General features: G+C 46.2%; 1 protein-coding gene across 1 annotated transcript in view; it reads left to right on the top strand.

Moving 5' to 3' along the window:
• C11H12orf43 (chromosome 11 C12orf43 homolog) overlaps positions 1-16,269 on the top strand; it is a 42,307-nt gene extending 26,038 nt beyond the window's left edge. Inside the window, exons 2-6 of the mRNA XM_078667704.1 lie at positions 6,708-6,756; positions 7,161-7,259; positions 11,036-11,106; positions 13,151-13,241; positions 14,573-16,269. Of these exons, the coding sequence (XP_078523830.1) occupies positions 6,708-6,756; positions 7,161-7,259; positions 11,036-11,106; positions 13,151-13,241; positions 14,573-14,906 (644 nt within the window). The 3' untranslated portion in view covers positions 14,907-16,269. The remainder of the gene's footprint in view (positions 1-6,707; positions 6,757-7,160; positions 7,260-11,035; positions 11,107-13,150; positions 13,242-14,572) is intronic.
• Positions 16,270-17,029: the final 760 nt, after the last annotated feature.

Raw genomic sequence — 17,029 nt, 5'->3', positions numbered from 1 at the left:
TAAAGAAGAAGACACTTTAAATTACTACTTCTATTTGACTTCATTTGGGTGCACCTTCCATTTTGCTTTTTGTATTTTCATTATTCTGTACATCCTGTGGCAGAGGGTGTGGGAAGAGATTGCACCATCCTGATTTGAGAACTAGATGATCCGTAGTGCTTGACCTGGTCTACTGCCTTGGTCCTTTTGTTTTATCAGTTTTGGGCAAGCAACCTCCAAACTGTTAAACAATCGGAATAAGATTTTCTTTCGAAAATTCTGGCCTGATTAGAAACCCTTCACACATGTTCAAAGCAGCCCCACGCAGCAGGAGGCCACGAGCAGAGAGTTGGCACTGGGGCAAAGCCGGGCCATGGCTGTCCATCCTGCTCTGAAAGCGATCAGCTAAGCCTGCAGCAAGCCGGGCAAATGCCAGAGGCCTCATTACAATGGGCCCGGAAAAGAGTCCAGCTTTCACGCCCCCAACTTCCAGAGATACCGGAAGTATTCTCGAGGGATGATGAAAATCCGGGGCATTACAAGTTGGACCATGAGGGTCCCCTTCAGGGGAACGGGTGATTCTGGTCCCATTCCCTAAGTATTTCCTAATTTCACCTGCAGATTTTCACACAAAGGTTTTGGCTGCGTGTGTCAGATCCCAACAACACAGGCTCTAATATTTCCGGTCCCACAGGAATTAAGAATTCCCTAGTAAAGAAATCCTGAGTGTGAACAAATAGCCAGTCCAGCCCTCGATTACATCTTTGAGAAAAGAAGCACTGCCGTTCCTTTGAAACATCTATTCATGGTGCATGATGCTGCATAAAAGAAAAAACGGCTCCTGGTAGCAGGGAGCAAAGCGCCCACATGCGCCCTGCTTGGCACTCGAGCAGCAGCGCGGTCATTTACGCAGCTGGGGACAAACACAGAAGCGAGAGCGGCGCCGGTCCGGGCCCAGGCTCCTGACACACAGCCACTTCCTGTGTGCATGTCCGGTAACCACACGCAGGATGTTTTCACACCTACCACACGGAAGAGCCGGACACGTATTGTGCATTCAGTTCGACGGGCAGAAAGCGCAGCTTCAAACTTGCGACCAGCATCAAACTGGAGAGTGGTGCACGTGCGCCCAGGTAAGCAAGGGGGGGCCTGGGGCGAGTGCAACAGGGGTGGCCACGCAGTCATCGTGCTCAGCTTTCCACTACACAAACCAGCATGCACGCACACACAGCTGAAAAAAACCAAACTGGAGAGTGGTGCACGCGCACCCAGCATCTGTCTTCAATTACCGCGGCCCCTGACAGCTGGTAATTGAAGAAATATGCCCTTCTGCTGCGCGTGTTTGCACGGAATATGCACTAGGCGGAGCTGCTCTAACGCCTATGGCCTATTGCGTGCTCTCTTGCAAAAACACACGCATGCGAGGCCCAATTGCCATGCAGCTGGCAAAAAGGACGAAAATTCACGAGCAGCCAGGAATTTTTTAGGTAGCTTTTCGGAGACGCTAACTACAGGACTCTTGGGCTCCGCCCACACTGCTACGCAGTGTGACATAGGCCCGAGCCCTAAAAAGATATGCAGCAAGTGCAGGAGCCACTTAATATGACTTTTTTTTGTGCCGCTCGTAGTTGGCGCTGCCGCTTTTAAAATGTCTCAGGATGTGCTTTGTGTGGTATGTGCGCGCTAAAAACTAGACAATGAGTGCTTGTGGTGACTTCGGTGCGCGGGCACCTTATAGGGAACAGTGACTGTGACCTTTGAAGGCCTCTAAGGGCTGCAGCACATTTTGTGGCACCCTTAGAGGTCCTGTACCTTAACGCCCCCACACTCTGCAATTGCAGGATGTGTGTTTTGGTGCATAGAAAAGTGAAGAGTCGACATGGCACACATGTCTGCAACCCACATGCTATGGTATAGGTTAGGACACCCATCTAGCTGGGTGCACTATACCACTGGTGAGGGTACAGTTGCATCCCTACAGTGTCTAAGTCCGTTCGTAGACATTGTAAATGCAGTAAAGCCATAAAAGGGTTTATGGTCTGGGAGTTTGTCATTACGAACTCCACAGTGCCATAATGGCTTTACTGAATTCTGGGAAATTTGGTATCAAACCTTTCAGCATAATAAACCCACACTGATGCCAGTGTGGGATTTATAATACAATGCACTCAGTGGGCATCTTCGAGATGCCCCCTGAAAAATGACCAGCCTCTGAAGGGTTTCCTGACTGGTAATCATCAGCCTGCCACCATGAGACATGTTTCTGGACCCCTGGGGTGAGAGCCCAGAAACAAAGCCTTTCCGGGGCGGAGGTGTTCACACCTCCCCCAGGTCAGGAAGAGCCATCTGTGGCTGGGGAGCTTCAAAGGCCTTGCTGACTTTGTAACACGACCCCCATCCTCTCCTGCTATCAGGAGCAGGCCCCCTCCTGTCTCCACTCCTTTTCGGCGGCAAGACAGGCGGGAAAAATTAGTGCAGCCCAGAAGGTGTGCCTACCTCTGCCAACCCCACTCTCAGGTGGGGAAGGCGAGGTGAAGCCCACTCTTCAGTGCCTGCAATCAGGATTATGGATTGTGCCCACGTGGGGTGAGCACAGCAAGGGTGTAGTCACCCTAAGGTCAGTAGCTCATTGGCTACTGGTCTCGAGACCCCTATAACCCTCCTAAATACAGTATTTAGGGGGCAGCCATGAACTAAGAAGGCAGATTCCCGCAACCTGTGAAGGACTAAAGAAGACGTCCAGCAGAGGAGACTGCAGAGAAGAACTGACTTGGCCCCAGCCCGTCTGCAGTTTCCTAAGATTCTGCACTAAAAGTCTGTCTCTGAAGCACTACAATACTGCCCCATCATGCCTTTTTTCCCCACCTTCATTTTTAGCAGCTGCAAGAGATCCATATATCCGCAGCATACACAGACACAGTAAGTAAAGTTCATTTGTTTGTGGTTATTCAGTTGAGTGTGTGGTGCTCTTCTTATCCTATCCCTGTAGTACATACCAAAAGGGCACGCTGCTGAACTACTTCTGTAAAGCTATACAGCGCGAGCACACACACAGCACATCGACACACACAAGGGAATAGAATCGAGTGCATGTTTTTCGGGCGTGATTTGTATGTGTGCTCTTTGGTTGAGTGGCATGCAGAACTCCAAGTATGATACAGATAGGCAGTATTGTTGTAGAAAAATGCAAAAATGCGTTCTTGTGTTACTGAATACTAGCATGTAATTATAGAGCGCAGCAGCTTCTTTCTGCTGCAGACACAGAAATAACAAAAACATAAGGACAGCATGTAGGAGAGTAGGATCTGCTTACTATGGTTAACCCCACTTTTTACTGTGTTTCACTGATTTATCAACTTTAGTCTGGCTGGGGCCCTGCTAACCAGGACCCCAGCCTAGCTGCTTCCTCTCTAAATTGATTCCACCATGTACATTAGGTACACTCCAGATTGGTTACTGGGTTACCCTTGTGAGTCCCTAGTATATGACACCTTAGGTACCAAGGGCATAGGTACCCCAGAGGCCTACCAGGGGCTGAAGCATGAATTATGCCACCCCTGGGAACCCTTCCAAAATGGCACCACAGGTCTGCTCTTGCAGCCTGTGTAAGGAGGTGTAAGTACCCCTTACTAAGATATAGGCTTATATGTGTCTGTATATATAGGTATACTAGAAGTCCCTCCTGAGGCAGGCCTTGACAATACTGAAGGCAGGGTGCTTGGATTTGTGTGCGAGGGTGCCCAAGCATGAGCTGAGCCCCTCTGCAGCTTTCAGAATCACTTCCTTATGGCTGTTCTGTGATACAGCCATACCATATACTCTTAAGTGCATTATAATCTTGCGGTTAATGCTTACTTTGGAATGGCTGCATCAAAACATGTCGTATTTGGTGTCAAACACTTTGGAATACTACCCCCCCTCCCGCCGGCGGCGGTAGCATTTCTCCCTTCTAGAGGGAGAAGACATGTACACACTGGTCTACCCGGTAATAGTTCAAAAGAGCCCCAGCATTACAAAATGGATGCTGCTGCCATAGTCACGAGTCTAACCTCCTGCTGTTGAACGACACTCCGGCAGGGGAGGCCTGGACAATAGGTTTCCTGTCCAGGGAGGTGTAACCACCTCCCCAGACAGGCTTTAGTGTATTGGGGCAGGGTGGGTGCATTCCGTGAATACTTTTCAGACACTGCCTGGGGAACACAAGGTGTCCCTGTGCATACCCCAGTTCAAACCGGTTGCAGGGGTGCTCAGCACCTGCTCTGGCACGAAACTGGACAAAGGGGAAGGGGTGTAACCACCCTCTCCCCAGGTCCTCCAATAGGTGGGACCTTAGAGTTAGTCCAACCCCTAAACTTAGTATAAGTATAGGAACCCAGTCCCTAGGACTTTAGATTACCCTGAACAAAACTCTGCAACATATATCTTGGACTTTCGACATTCTATATCGACTAGAAGACTGAAGAAATCTCCCCTGTTCAAACAGGCAACAAAGAAGCATCTTGCCGGTCTGCATTTTCGAGGCTCCCGCCGGATCCCGAAGAATCTGCGACACAGGACACAGACTTCCAGACATCTCCGAGGCCGACACGAGTCCCCAGCAAAGCTGAGACCTGTAGCCATCACGAGAGGCGTGGGACTGGAACTCCTGAACACAATGCACATTTGCAAGTGCACCTACTTCCCGAGCTTTCCTGAAGTTCTGCATTGGGCTATTTTGAAGTCCAAGCCCTGAGCACTTTTTGCACCATTCCGACGATACCAGAAGGAAGCGTCGCAGGCACCCCAAAACTGGTAGGGCAGGACCCCCCCCTCTCCAAATGTGAGTATCACACCAACCCACAGATATAATCCTGAGCCAAGCTTACAAAGTTGGGTGACTGGGACCCCGAGCAACACCCCTGGCCCCCGCACAGCAAAGCTATCCTTTGGTGAATCAGCCATCCAGAGGGAAGGATAAGAACTACAAGCAGTTGTTACTCCCCTCGATGCTGCAGGCACCAATCAAGTCTAAGTGGGGCCCAATCCGAAGTTACCTCTGGTACCATTCAGAGAACGTGTGTCCTTCAGAAACCTCAATGGCACAATGTCTGGGGAGGGGGCACAGGGGAGGTGACCCCCAGCGCCAACGAAGTCCATTCCAGCATCCCTGGAAGGACCCCATGCCCCTCAGTTCCCTCAGAGAAAGCTGCAGCGACCGCGCCGGAGGCCAAAGGCATGACCTATGTGCAAGCAGGGCAGTCTTCGTCTATCCAGGTCTTGTGTAACAGATCCAGACGGGCATGTTGGAAAATGTTCCAGCCACCACAATGCCCGTCCCAGCTAGGGCTTCACACCATCTCACTCTGGCAAGTTACGAATGGTCAAGCACCAGACCTCGTATTTTAGCCGGGGCGTGTCTCCAGGAACAGTGGCTTCAGTACAACTGGAGGGTGGGGGGGGGGGGGGTGTTTGTCCAGGGGCCCCCCTTCTCCCTAGCTGTAGGGTGGCCCTCCGGACTCTCACCATGCCAGCTCCACAATGCCCCTCGCCCCCCCCCCCCAAGAAAATTCACCAGCAGTGGCAGGGGCAAGGTGCTGTCAAGTCCCGCCTCGCCAAATTTGGCACAGCTGCTGCTCCCTCCCTCACTCGACAGCTCCCCAATTGTGGTCATGCTCCAACAGTACGCCGGTGCCTCCAGCAGCACCCTAGGGCAGACTGCCATGGCGACCAACGGGCCCCACCTCTCCACGGTGTCGGCCCCACAGGCACAATTAGCGAACCGGCAGCACCACGGACGAATCTCAACATGCCCTGCTGCTCCTCTTTTATGGTAGGCCACCACCGATCACTGCTGCCTGAGTAAAATGGTAGCCATGGGCAAGATGACTATTCCGGCTCTCTGGGGTGTCAGTCGTGCCGGACCGGCATGTTCATGATGGCGCTTCGGATCACCACCACAGCCCTGCTTGACCTGGGTCGGATGGCCCCGTGGAGTTGCGGAGAAAGACTGATTAGCTGCTGTTCGAGAGGAGCTGTTCAGAGTGATCGCCATGCTTGCCGGCCCAGCCACGCCCCCAGTAATCCATTTTTGACCAGCAGCTTATCTTTTCCTCCAGTGTGTACTAAGTAAGAGTTGTGATGGACAGGCAAGAGACATGCAATGAAAGAACCAGGGAGCTGTGCTATATTCTGCAGAGCAAGCTGCACCAATTCACCCTTCGCTTCATCTGTTCAGAATATGGTGGATGTGATGCTTTTTGAAATTGGCAAGCTTGACTTTTGACAGTGGCTAAATAGAGGTTGATATTGCCTTTCAGTTCCAATCTTGACAACTTGTATGACAACTGGGTAAAAATGACTATATTATGTGGATTACGTGGAAGGCAACAAAATGTTGGCGACTGTGTTGCGGTGAAGGTGAAGTCATTTACAATAGTGGTTGCTGCCAGCTTTGACTTGTCTGTCTAAGGCAAGGTAGGCCTCCCAGTAGCGCTGTTGCTTGATAGTAGGGGCATCACATCATAATTTTAAGTGTTGAAGTTCTCCAGGTCAGCGTTCCTTTGTTTATTACTCATCATTTTATTTCTTCATCATCTGAAAAGTAGAAATTCATGTGTTTCTATATTCGGTACTTCTCACATGTACAATAGGGTTTTCTTTGTGGAGGAGACCGTGTTTAGCATCTGTGTCTCTATAATCTTAGCCTATGGTGTGCTCACTTTTAATTTCTTTTTTTTCCTCCTTTTCAGCCCCTGTAAAGGATGGTTCCACTTGCAGTCGCGCACAGCCTAGCACTAGGTGAGTACAGACCACCGAATAAGTACTAAAGGCGTTTGCACTCGGTGAGAGGTGTTGCTGTCGGCTTGTATAACATATTATAGAGATTAAACTGTCCACTATTTTGGTCTCAAAGAAGGGATATTGGAGGTAGTCAGTTCTTAGGAGCTGCTGACACTGAAGTCTGTAATCCACTAAAGAAGGAAAAGATCACCTTTATGCTAGCACTGTTGATAGTGCAGCTTACCCTTCCAAGGCTCCCGCCATTGATAGCAGTGGCTTAAAGGGGGGGCGATCATCCCCCATCATTTAAGGCTTTGACTTGCCATGTTTTGTTATTTATACTAGTCCAGATGAGAAGTATGTCAGAGGATAAACCGTTTGATGCATCTGTCCTACTGTGAAGTTATCCCATCTCTTGACAGATTTAAGGCCGACGAGCATGAGCAGGATGGCAACGAGCTCCAGACCACACCCGAGTTCCGAGCACACGTGGCCAAGAAACTGGGTGCCATGCTAGACAGGTAATGCCTGCCATGTGTGGAGAGCACTGTTGGCTCAGTTTTACGCGCAAATGCGCCCGGCAATCTAGGCGCAATCAGTCCTGCACTGTACTAATCTCCACTTATGTTTAAGGTCTGTCAAGCTGTCATACTGCAAGTTTTATCTTTGTGCTTTGAGGCATCAATCTATTGTTGTGTAGTGCTGTGCTTGTCATCAAATGACCCTTAATGGAGAATGAGGTCTGATGAGATGGAGGGGAGAGGACCGAGTACATGAGTTAGAGCACTGTAGAGGGCAGTCTGTGAGCACCAGAATGTTCAGGGGCATACCTATCAGTAGTGTAGCGGGTGGAGTGGCACTGGAGCCCAGAAGTGCGAAGGGCCCTCTGCACCTCAGTTATAGCTGTTTTCTACTATCAAACTATGAACTTTGGGCCCAAGGCCCTTCCGTGAACGATGGCCGGTGGCAGCTTAACTATGGCACTGAGGATGCTGTATCTGTAAGTGTAAGAGGAGTGGGAAGGATTGAGAATTTTGGCGAGAACACAAGGTCAGATTCGCAAAAGTAAAGTTACACTGCCTATCTTTTTATGTGCTGAGTTGACTCGGCAGTCGCAAAGATACAACTCATAAAATTCCTTTGTGAAATGCTAAAAATCATAAACTTGAACAAGTGTGTAAGTTTGGCTTTGTGAATCGGGCCCCAAATGTACACGATTGAATGTAGAGAAGAGAGTATAACTGAAGGAGGAATGGAAGAGGTCCCTGTTTGATGGGAAGGAGGCTTGGAGAAGGGACACAGTGTGTGTCTTGAAAATTTGGAGAGAGCGTAGTCTGTGATTGGGAGGAGGTGAGGAGTTGGAGGCACAGGAGGAATGTGTGAACACTGTTTGTCGGATAACCTAACACTTTCATCCATTCTGCTTCTCTTAAGTCCCAACCTTCGTCTCTGTTCCAAGCTTTGCGTAAAGACACAAAGGCTGTCCAGACACCCTCACCAATGCTGTGTGTATATGAATAAACTCTTTTGTACCCAGACCCACAGCAGGATGGACTCCAGCTTCCCCTGAACCCCCGCCCCCTTTGTTTTTCTCCTATCAATCAAATCTGTTTCCTTACAGTTCTGTTTCAAATGTTTTTCATGCATATACCCTAGACTCATGGTGGTCTACCATCTGACTTTTGGCTTCAGTTTTCTAATTATTTCCATCCAATTCTGTCTTCTTCGGACCGTATATTGGTTCTAGTGGACCCTAATCTGGGGTCCATCACCAGTATCCACTCTACAAAGTCCTTCTCCCAAGCCTCCCAGTGTATGGCTATGCGGTACTTTCATACATGCCAACATTTTAGAACAAGAAGGGGGGTATTTAAAAATAATTAGGGGAATGTATTTTTCCCATTGACATCTATTGAGGCAAAGACAATTTTAGGTGGGAGTCAGCTAAAATAAAGCAATTTCTGGCTTAAGTAATCGGGAGTCTCCCACCTGAATCGATCTGTTGGCATGTATGCACATAGTCGGATGTGTACCCAGGGCCACACATTTACTTTTCAATTAACTGCATTTGGTTATGGGAATTAGTCCTAGCAGACATTGCTTAGTTCCTAATTGTGGAGGGTTTCGCATGATGTGGGGCTGTTTTGTGACCATTCTAAAGGACTTTATTATATGTACAAAATCAGTGACCGTTTTTCGCCATTTGGGGCAGTTACTAGTTTTGACTTGGTATATTTTACTCTACTTCGAGGCTGTCAGATTGTTTCTATGAAAGAAATGTAATTGTACTAATTTGAATCTAGCATTGCTCCTGCGTATTATAATTTTTTTTTTACATTTAGACAATCCTTTTTCCATTCTGTTTCAGTCAGCAGTTTGTGGATGTGGGTGTCTTGTTGCTGCCTTACTTTTAAGTCTTTTCTAATCTTATCTGATTTCTAGAGGTTAGACTGTTAAGTTTGTTCCATGTCCCACGTCTTGCCACCATTATTTTCTTCGCATTACATGTTTGTGGGAAACTCGTTCAGGATTCTCTCACCACTCGCTAGTTAAGCATAATGTAAACATTGCCCTATTTCCAACCCAAACCTTTTTTGTGCTTCTTCATATTTGGCACCTGGGTAAAGATCTCTGAGCTCTCTACAACCTCCCTTCTGGCAGTTCCTTGACATGTGTCTGCTAATATTTTAATGGTGGCAGCGACGATATCTCCATTCACTCCCTTTAAAGGAAAAACACTCTAACTCCATTACTGTGCATCTCTTACAGCCAGAAACACATTCCCTGGTTGTACACAGCCTGGCCTCGTCCTCTCTTGTTGATAACTTCTCGTCTCCCCCTCTTCCAAAGTAATGGTGTGAAGGAATCTTTCAGCATCGTTTTCCTTTTTTTTAATGAATGTGAAAGACCCCTGCATGGGCTGGTATTAGATACACATTGTCTGGAAACTGCATGTAGCAACAGTAGTGCCATGAGTCAATTGTTCGAAAAACAATGCTGAAGTATTGAATGAGCCTATGAAAGGGTCAGGAGGAGGAGACGTAGTGGAACCATCTAGAGTCTTTTAGGGAAGGGTGATGGGGTTTAATAAAATGTTGCATGTGGGAAAAGGGTGGTAGGGTTAACAAGAAGGGGCCAGACTGAATGTGGGGCAAGGGCAATAAGGTTATTAAGAACCTGCAAGGCTATTATTATTATTATTATATCTGATTTTGTAGAGCGCTCAGCTACCCGTAGGTTTCCCGGCGCTAAACGAACAGAAGTAAGAGAGGACAACGGAAGATAAGGAATCGGTTACAGAGAAAATAACCAGGTTTTCACACCTTTGCGGAATTTGATGTAAGATGTTTCAGACCGCAGAGGGATAGGAAGTGAGTTCCAGAGCGCAGGTGCCAGGTGGGAGAACGAACGTCCGCCGACTCTGGCACGCTTAAAGCGGGGAACAGAGAATCTGCAATGAGTGGAAGACCTAAGGGTGCGAGAGGGACAATATTGCTGGACTAAGGTGGAGAGATAGTGGGGGGCTTTTCCAGCTTTGATGCGGTGCATAAAGCAAAGTGCTTTAAATTTGGTCCTAGATTCTATGCGCAACCAGTGAAGGCTGCGCAGGGAAGAAGAGACTGAGGTTGTTCTCGGGAGATTACAGAGTAGACGGGCAGCCATGTTCTGAACTACTTGGAGCTTCCTGGTAACCTCCTTACAGGCACCCAGAAGAAGTACGTTGCCGTAGTCCAGCCGCGATGTCACTAGGGCCTGGACCACTGACTTCTGGGTATCTGGAGGCAGCATCCATGTGATCTTCCTCAGCCACCTGATGATGGTGGTACAGGTGGCCGAGACCTTGACCACATGTTGTCTCATGGATAACTGATTATCAAAGAGGACCCCCAGATTGCGTGCTGACGTTACTGGGACCGGTAAAGGTCCCATTTGCTGAGGCCAATGTTGCGGGCCCCAGAGAGCGGAATCCGGCCCAAACAGGAGAAGCTCTGTTTTATCGCCGTTCAGCTTAAGCTTGTTAGTCAGCATCCAGTTGGCGATATCAGTGAGTCCAGCACAGAGAGAAGAGGAAGGGGAGTGTTGATTAGAGGAGAGAGAAAAAATAAACGTGGTAAAAGGGCAGTAGGGTTAATAAGAAGGGTGGCAAGGAGGAAAGGATGTTAGTATCATTAAGAATTTTCAAAGCTGAATGTTGCCAGTCCCATTGGCTAGACATGTCTCACTCCAGCACTTAATCTCAAACCAGGCAGTGCTTTAGTTGCTCCAGTTGATGATCAGTTATACTATTGTCTTTCAGTTACATTTTTGTCTCAGATGCTGCAGTACAGGCCTCAATTACGAAGCAGGCTGCGGATGAAGAGGAGGATGGTGAGTATGATTGATCTTGGACTAGGCAGAGTTTATCCTGAAATGTGGTACCAGTGCACCAGTTGACTCTTGGTTCCATTGGACTCCAGCAGTGACTCGCTAGAGTTTTAGGAGCTCAGTGGTGTGACCTTCTTCCGGCAGTGCGGAGTCAGTGCTATAAGACTCTGGCCCACGACTCAACCAGTATGAGTGCGAGCAACAAGTCAGTGCTGTAAGAATTGAGGGGTCAACCATCAAGTCTGTTGGACCTCAGCATTGTCATCTTTCTGAGCAGTTGAGTCTGTACTGTTTTTAAATTCTGCCAGCAGTGAGCAAAGTGGAAACCCAAAGTGCAACCTTCCTCCGGCAGTGTGAGCTTCTAGCAGCCTATCCTTAACCGTGCTATCTAAATCCTATAGCTTTGTGATAGTGATTGCCTCTTTCAGGTGTTACCAGTCAGTATAAAGCGGAGATTGTTCAGTGACACCAGTACTCATCGTGTGGGGTTGGAAAGAAAAATTTAGAACAATGACCGTTGCTGCTCAGACAACACTCCAAAGTAATTTATTGATGCTTGGTGTTGAAGGTAGTTGACAGCTCCTACAGTATATAGCTAAGAAAGATAGCCAAGAAAGTCTAGATTCAAGACATTCTCATAAGATAAATGCACATACAGTGACTCTAAATAAAACATAGGGGTTATCCAGAAAATCTATAACCGATTGGTCTCTCTTAGGCCTACTTTGGAGCCCCAGTATGGAGACTACTGGCTGTTCTACATCCAGCGACTCCAAGAAACACGGACCTTGTACGGTGGGCTGGGCTCAGCTCCTATCGGTTACTGTTTAAGAGGTCATGAATCACAGCATGGTTTAGTAACAGATAATTCTACTACTGAAGATGTCTTTACAGTTTGTGGTGTCTCTCTGAATATATTGTAGGATGAAAAGTGTGTGAGGAAAAAAATGAAAAAAATGAAAACTGAAAAAAGTGGCATGCATTTGCTCAAAAGCCATCTGTAAACTCTAGCACCTGGTCAAAATGTACATTCTTTAAAAAAAATGCATAAAACAATTAACATTGTTTCTTAAAATAGTTTTACACATTTATCAAAACATTTTAAAACGAAAAGAAAAGCACTTAAGCATGTCAACTAAATCACGTAAATTACCACAATGGTATTGCCTCCTTTTTTATATTGAATAAAAAATTCTAAAAAAGTGGATTTCCATAGATCAGATAAAACCTACAATTACTTTTTCGAATTATGTAACATTAAAATTAGTGTAAATTTTAAGTAAATGCACTTTTTAATTTGTTTTCACACAAATTGGTTCTATGTCTTGACACAGAGAGGCTCGTTGACACAGCAGGAATTTAATCTCAAAGAGCCCTTGCATAAGACATGTACTTTGCAAACTTAAATTGTTATCCCTTTGCTCCGGTGTGTGTTTTGACAACCCAATTTGAGTATTGCGTACAATCCTCTGAGCTATCTGCTATTATTAGGCTGATAGGCGTGCACATAGTTTTGGTAATATCATGAACTACGTGCAGGTTGGTGATTAGGAGGATTTTCTTTTTGCTCGCCATGGGAGAGCGAATAAGCTTTCTGGAAGAGGATGTGCATTTAGTACATGCCTCACATGGTCTCCAGCAAACTGGTCTGAGGTTGGTGCAGATGAGAGCACATTCTTTGGTTTGAAACTGTAGCATGATTAACCAATAGAAGAGCTCGAAAATGTACCTTTATTGTCTTGGCTTCCTCAGTCAGAGTAGAATTTAAGTTCAAGCCTGAAGGGCTACAGAAGTTTGGCCTTTCCCCAGCTCTGGTGTCAATTCTAAATGACTTGGACATTGTCCACTTAAACTAGAGTTCCATGAGAGTACTAGCGAAACCGGCTGATTCCCCTACCAGAGCAAATCAAGTAGTACGGTCCCATCTGAGTGTCTTCAGCAGTGTTGGGCACAATCAGAGTGAGCACACCCTAGAGTACTTATTACGATTAAACGTTTTTCTTATTTTTGGGTGAATTTTTAATTTGTGGCTGTTTTCTCTCTACAGGATTCCGCTTGTTCTGTTCGTCGGTTCCTGGGTGCTCTGAGGATGTTGACCCTCCATCCCTTAGAAGGCGTCGGCAGTCATCGAGTTCTGGGTGAGACGTGGGACCAGGGGCAGGAAAAGTGACATAAATTGTACCTAGACATCTTTGGGGGTATTGGGCTGGCCTGTTTTCCAAAGGTAACCCAAGTGTGTTTGTTTAAAGCAAAAGAACGATGTTGCCTTAGGAGTTAGGTTTGAGGAATTTTGAGCTTAGTGTATTTGTCCGCATTGCAATTTCTGTGCCACATCTGCAGTGCAGCCAGAGAATGTTTTTGCCTTGTGACTAATCCGCCATACTGCAACTTGAAATTTGAAAGAAGTCACAGAATCTTTGTCCCATTAATATTAATGAGGCATGATTCAGTTCAAAAGCTCTTGCATAAGCCTAAAAATGAATGGTTGTAGGCCTGGGGCCTCAGACAGCAGATCTCCATTGCTGCATTCTCATCCATAGTATGACAACGTGGCTTCTCATGCCCCTTGAAGGAAGGAGCTACAGTTAAAAAGAAAAATGTTTTAATGTGAACGAATATTGAGTGGAATAATGTAATTTGTCGCATGCACTGCTGCCTGCTCCCCTTTATGTCACTGTGTCAAATTTCACAAAGCGTAAGTTGTCAATCATTGACGGCTTCCATTGTACGAAAATATACCTCACCTTTTGAGGTGTTGGTGTTCAGTCCATGGTTTGCAATGCCAGACTTCATTTTGCTTTTGAAATGAACATTTGGCATTATGACTGTATAGGCTTTATAAACTAACTTGATTAGTTTTACTGTGTTCCCCTTCTTTATTGCCTGCTGTTTAATTAGGCCCACTATATAACAAAGCTGGTATCTTTCTACTAGATCTGATCTGTGATCCATTATCAAAATCCAAACAGTCATAAAAATACTCAAAACGAACTCCAAAGGCAACATTGGTCTTTTGTATTATGTATTGCGCATAGCAGTTTTGCACATTAAGAACCAGGTCCTGCAGAGAACAAAACATTACTGACATGCTGGAGGTGTTGGTGCAGGGAATAATCCAGACAGAACGTTCCACAGAGGGAGATCCCTAGATGGCAAATATTGGGTATTAATGAGAGAGAGAACAGACTTCTGGGAGAGCATAAGATTACAAAGAGTGAAGAAGATAAGATAATCAGAGCAGGTGTAAGGAAATAAGGGTTGGGAAGGAATTAATGTGTGGACAGCGCATTATGAACTGATGCTAGAAGAGCCTGCGTAACTGGCAGGGGTTGGGCATGTGACTACACTGGGGCAGTGGTTGCATAAACCTGGGAATCCTAATGCTGCAGGAGTCAGCTTAGTAGGAATCCCAGGAAGATGTCTTATGGGCTTTCTGACACATGCCTTCTCTTGCTGGCTCTCCCCGCAGTGATCAAGACAGTGATGAAGAGCTGCAGAGATTCCGAGAGGCAGCAGTATCCGGCACGGACATTTTAAAGCACAGTGCCATTCCCATCCCAAAACAGGACTCTCATGATGCCGTGGGTGGGGAGTGCAGCAACGAGAATCCGGCCAAGAAAAAGAAAAAGAAGAAGAAGAAGAAGGCCAAAGTTAATGGGACAAGTAGCACTGTGGATGAGCAGACATTCCCCAGAGAGCAGCAACAGCAAGTTTGCAGTTCCCAGAACTGTGACACTTTGGACGCAGTCAAACTGAAGAAGAAGAAAAAGAAAAAAAAGAAGAAGCTATTGGCTCCTATCTGAGGAAGGTCTGTCTTCTGATGGCTCCTGACTTGCCATAGTGGTGGTGGCCTTAAATCTCACTACAATTGTATCCACAGTTTCTAGCCAGCACTTCGCTTCCTTGTGTGGAAGGAGTGAGCAGTCCGATATAAATGTTGAATATATCCATCATGCAAATACAACAGTGGGAGGTTGACAATTTGATGGTCAGACTTTTGGCTAGTGAAGGAAAGAGAATGGCAGGAGGACTGCATCTGATGAAAGGCCAGTAGAACTAGAACAAATAGCTGGGTCAGACAAACACTACAGCTCTTCGGCCTTTCAGAGTTACTGTGCAGTTTGGAAGTATCCAGTTGGCCCTAGAGGCCCACCTTTCAGTGCATGTCAGATTATGAGCATTGTATTCAATTACTGCCTACTGGATGCTCTTTCTTTCTCTGACTTAACCCCTCCTGGCAAACGTAAAGTGCAGCCTAAGGTTTTTACTAGTGGAAACATAATGACCTTTGTCCAGTGTGGTACCTGGAACCTCATCCTACAGAGCAGAACATACTGCACCCATGATGCTTTCTCACAGATGTACTCAGCAGAGAAAATCCATTTTATTGTTCCAGTCTTTGCACTTAGTGAAAATTGTGACTTTTCTCCTGCTGAAAGGCAGTCGGCGTGTTTCCACCACTCACGCTTGCACTGAACCACACCAGGGAGCACTGACTCATCCTTTCAGTAGTAGGTCCACCATCAAGCTTTCATGTGGGAAGTGACAACTTTTGGCTCTTGCCACCAACCTTTCTGACGCACTCAAGTGAGAGAGGTGTTCGCCGACTATACATTTCTAAATGTAAAGACATGACCTGGTTAAACAGAAGACTGGGATTTAACACAGTAATGTTGTTTTTTTTTTTTTTAAATAATGCATGTCTGTATGTAATATTGGTTTTACATTGAAAATTCATCTTACCCACTTCTTTTTTTTTCCATGATTACATACTCGGCACAATTTCCCAGTTGGTTTGTTAGAATGGGATTTCATGGTCCTAAGCAACACTGTTTTTCCATACAGGATTTGAGGTGGAGTTGTTTTGAGCTTGACTCTGCTGCTTTCTCCAGCCTAGGGGATGAGGTTCTTTTGATCAGGGCCAGTAAAACAGAACTATTCATGGAAAGCATTGAAAAAACAAAACATGAAGGCAGAGGAAGCCTACTGTTGCTTTGAGAGTGAAGACTTTAGAGGGGTCTTTTCAGTTTTGTTTTCTATTTGGAAATACATACGAAATGCCATAGAAAGATATACAGTTTCTATATTTGCCAATTAGTCAAGATTGAGCCATTTTGTTCTGAAGACATTAGAGCTATCATACAATAAACAACAGAAGGATCTGGACTTGAATACTGTTGACTGAATCTTGTTGGAGCTTCTGAACGTTTCCATGAGGCTACCAAAAAAATCCAGCTTGAGTAGTGGCTAGTCTGAATTACGATGAGCATGTCCGACATATTGCGCTGCCTCTGTTGGCTTCCTGTTCCAACCTGTGATGATTTATGCTAGAGTAATGATCTAGACAACACTTTACTGTCAGAGTTTAGAGCACAGGAAAGTGAGGCTCCAACCCTATGTTCTGAGAAAGATTCTGTGGTCACTGAAAAATGGCTGGCTGGCAGTCCCAAATGTTTTAGAAAGAAAGTGTGTGTGAATATGCTCTAGGTAAAGGGACCATGCAGTGGTATGAGGGAGATGGCTTGTCTGAATGTTTTCAATGGCAGGCTCAAAACCATATTGGACTGATATGTTTGATGGGTTGATAACGGGTCATTGGGTCATCTTGTTCTTCTAAGTGATGTGGTCTGGATACTTCTGGGTGTAAGGCAAGTTGCATATTTTTATGACTGTGGTATGATGGTATGAAAGAGAGATGTGACCAGAAGTGTATGTGTTTGCGAGATTGTCAGTGACCGTGGCCACGCTCTACCAGGATTACATATTTCTGTGAGAGCAAGGGAGGATTTGGTGGCAATGAGTCATGCTCTACCGGTCTGTGAATTGTTGATAGTTTGGTGCACTTTGCTTGCTTGTGCATGAGGCGTACCTGGTAACTGTGTGCCATTTAGTATCAATGAGTATTGTACTATCTATAGCAAAAACC

This window comes from Lissotriton helveticus, chromosome 11, assembly GCF_964261635.1.
Source record: "Lissotriton helveticus chromosome 11, aLisHel1.1, whole genome shotgun sequence".
Classification (NCBI taxonomy): Eukaryota; Metazoa; Chordata; class Amphibia; order Caudata; family Salamandridae; genus Lissotriton; species Lissotriton helveticus.
Note: the sequence above shows the minus strand (reverse complement) of the source record. Positions and strands in the feature narration are given on the sequence as shown.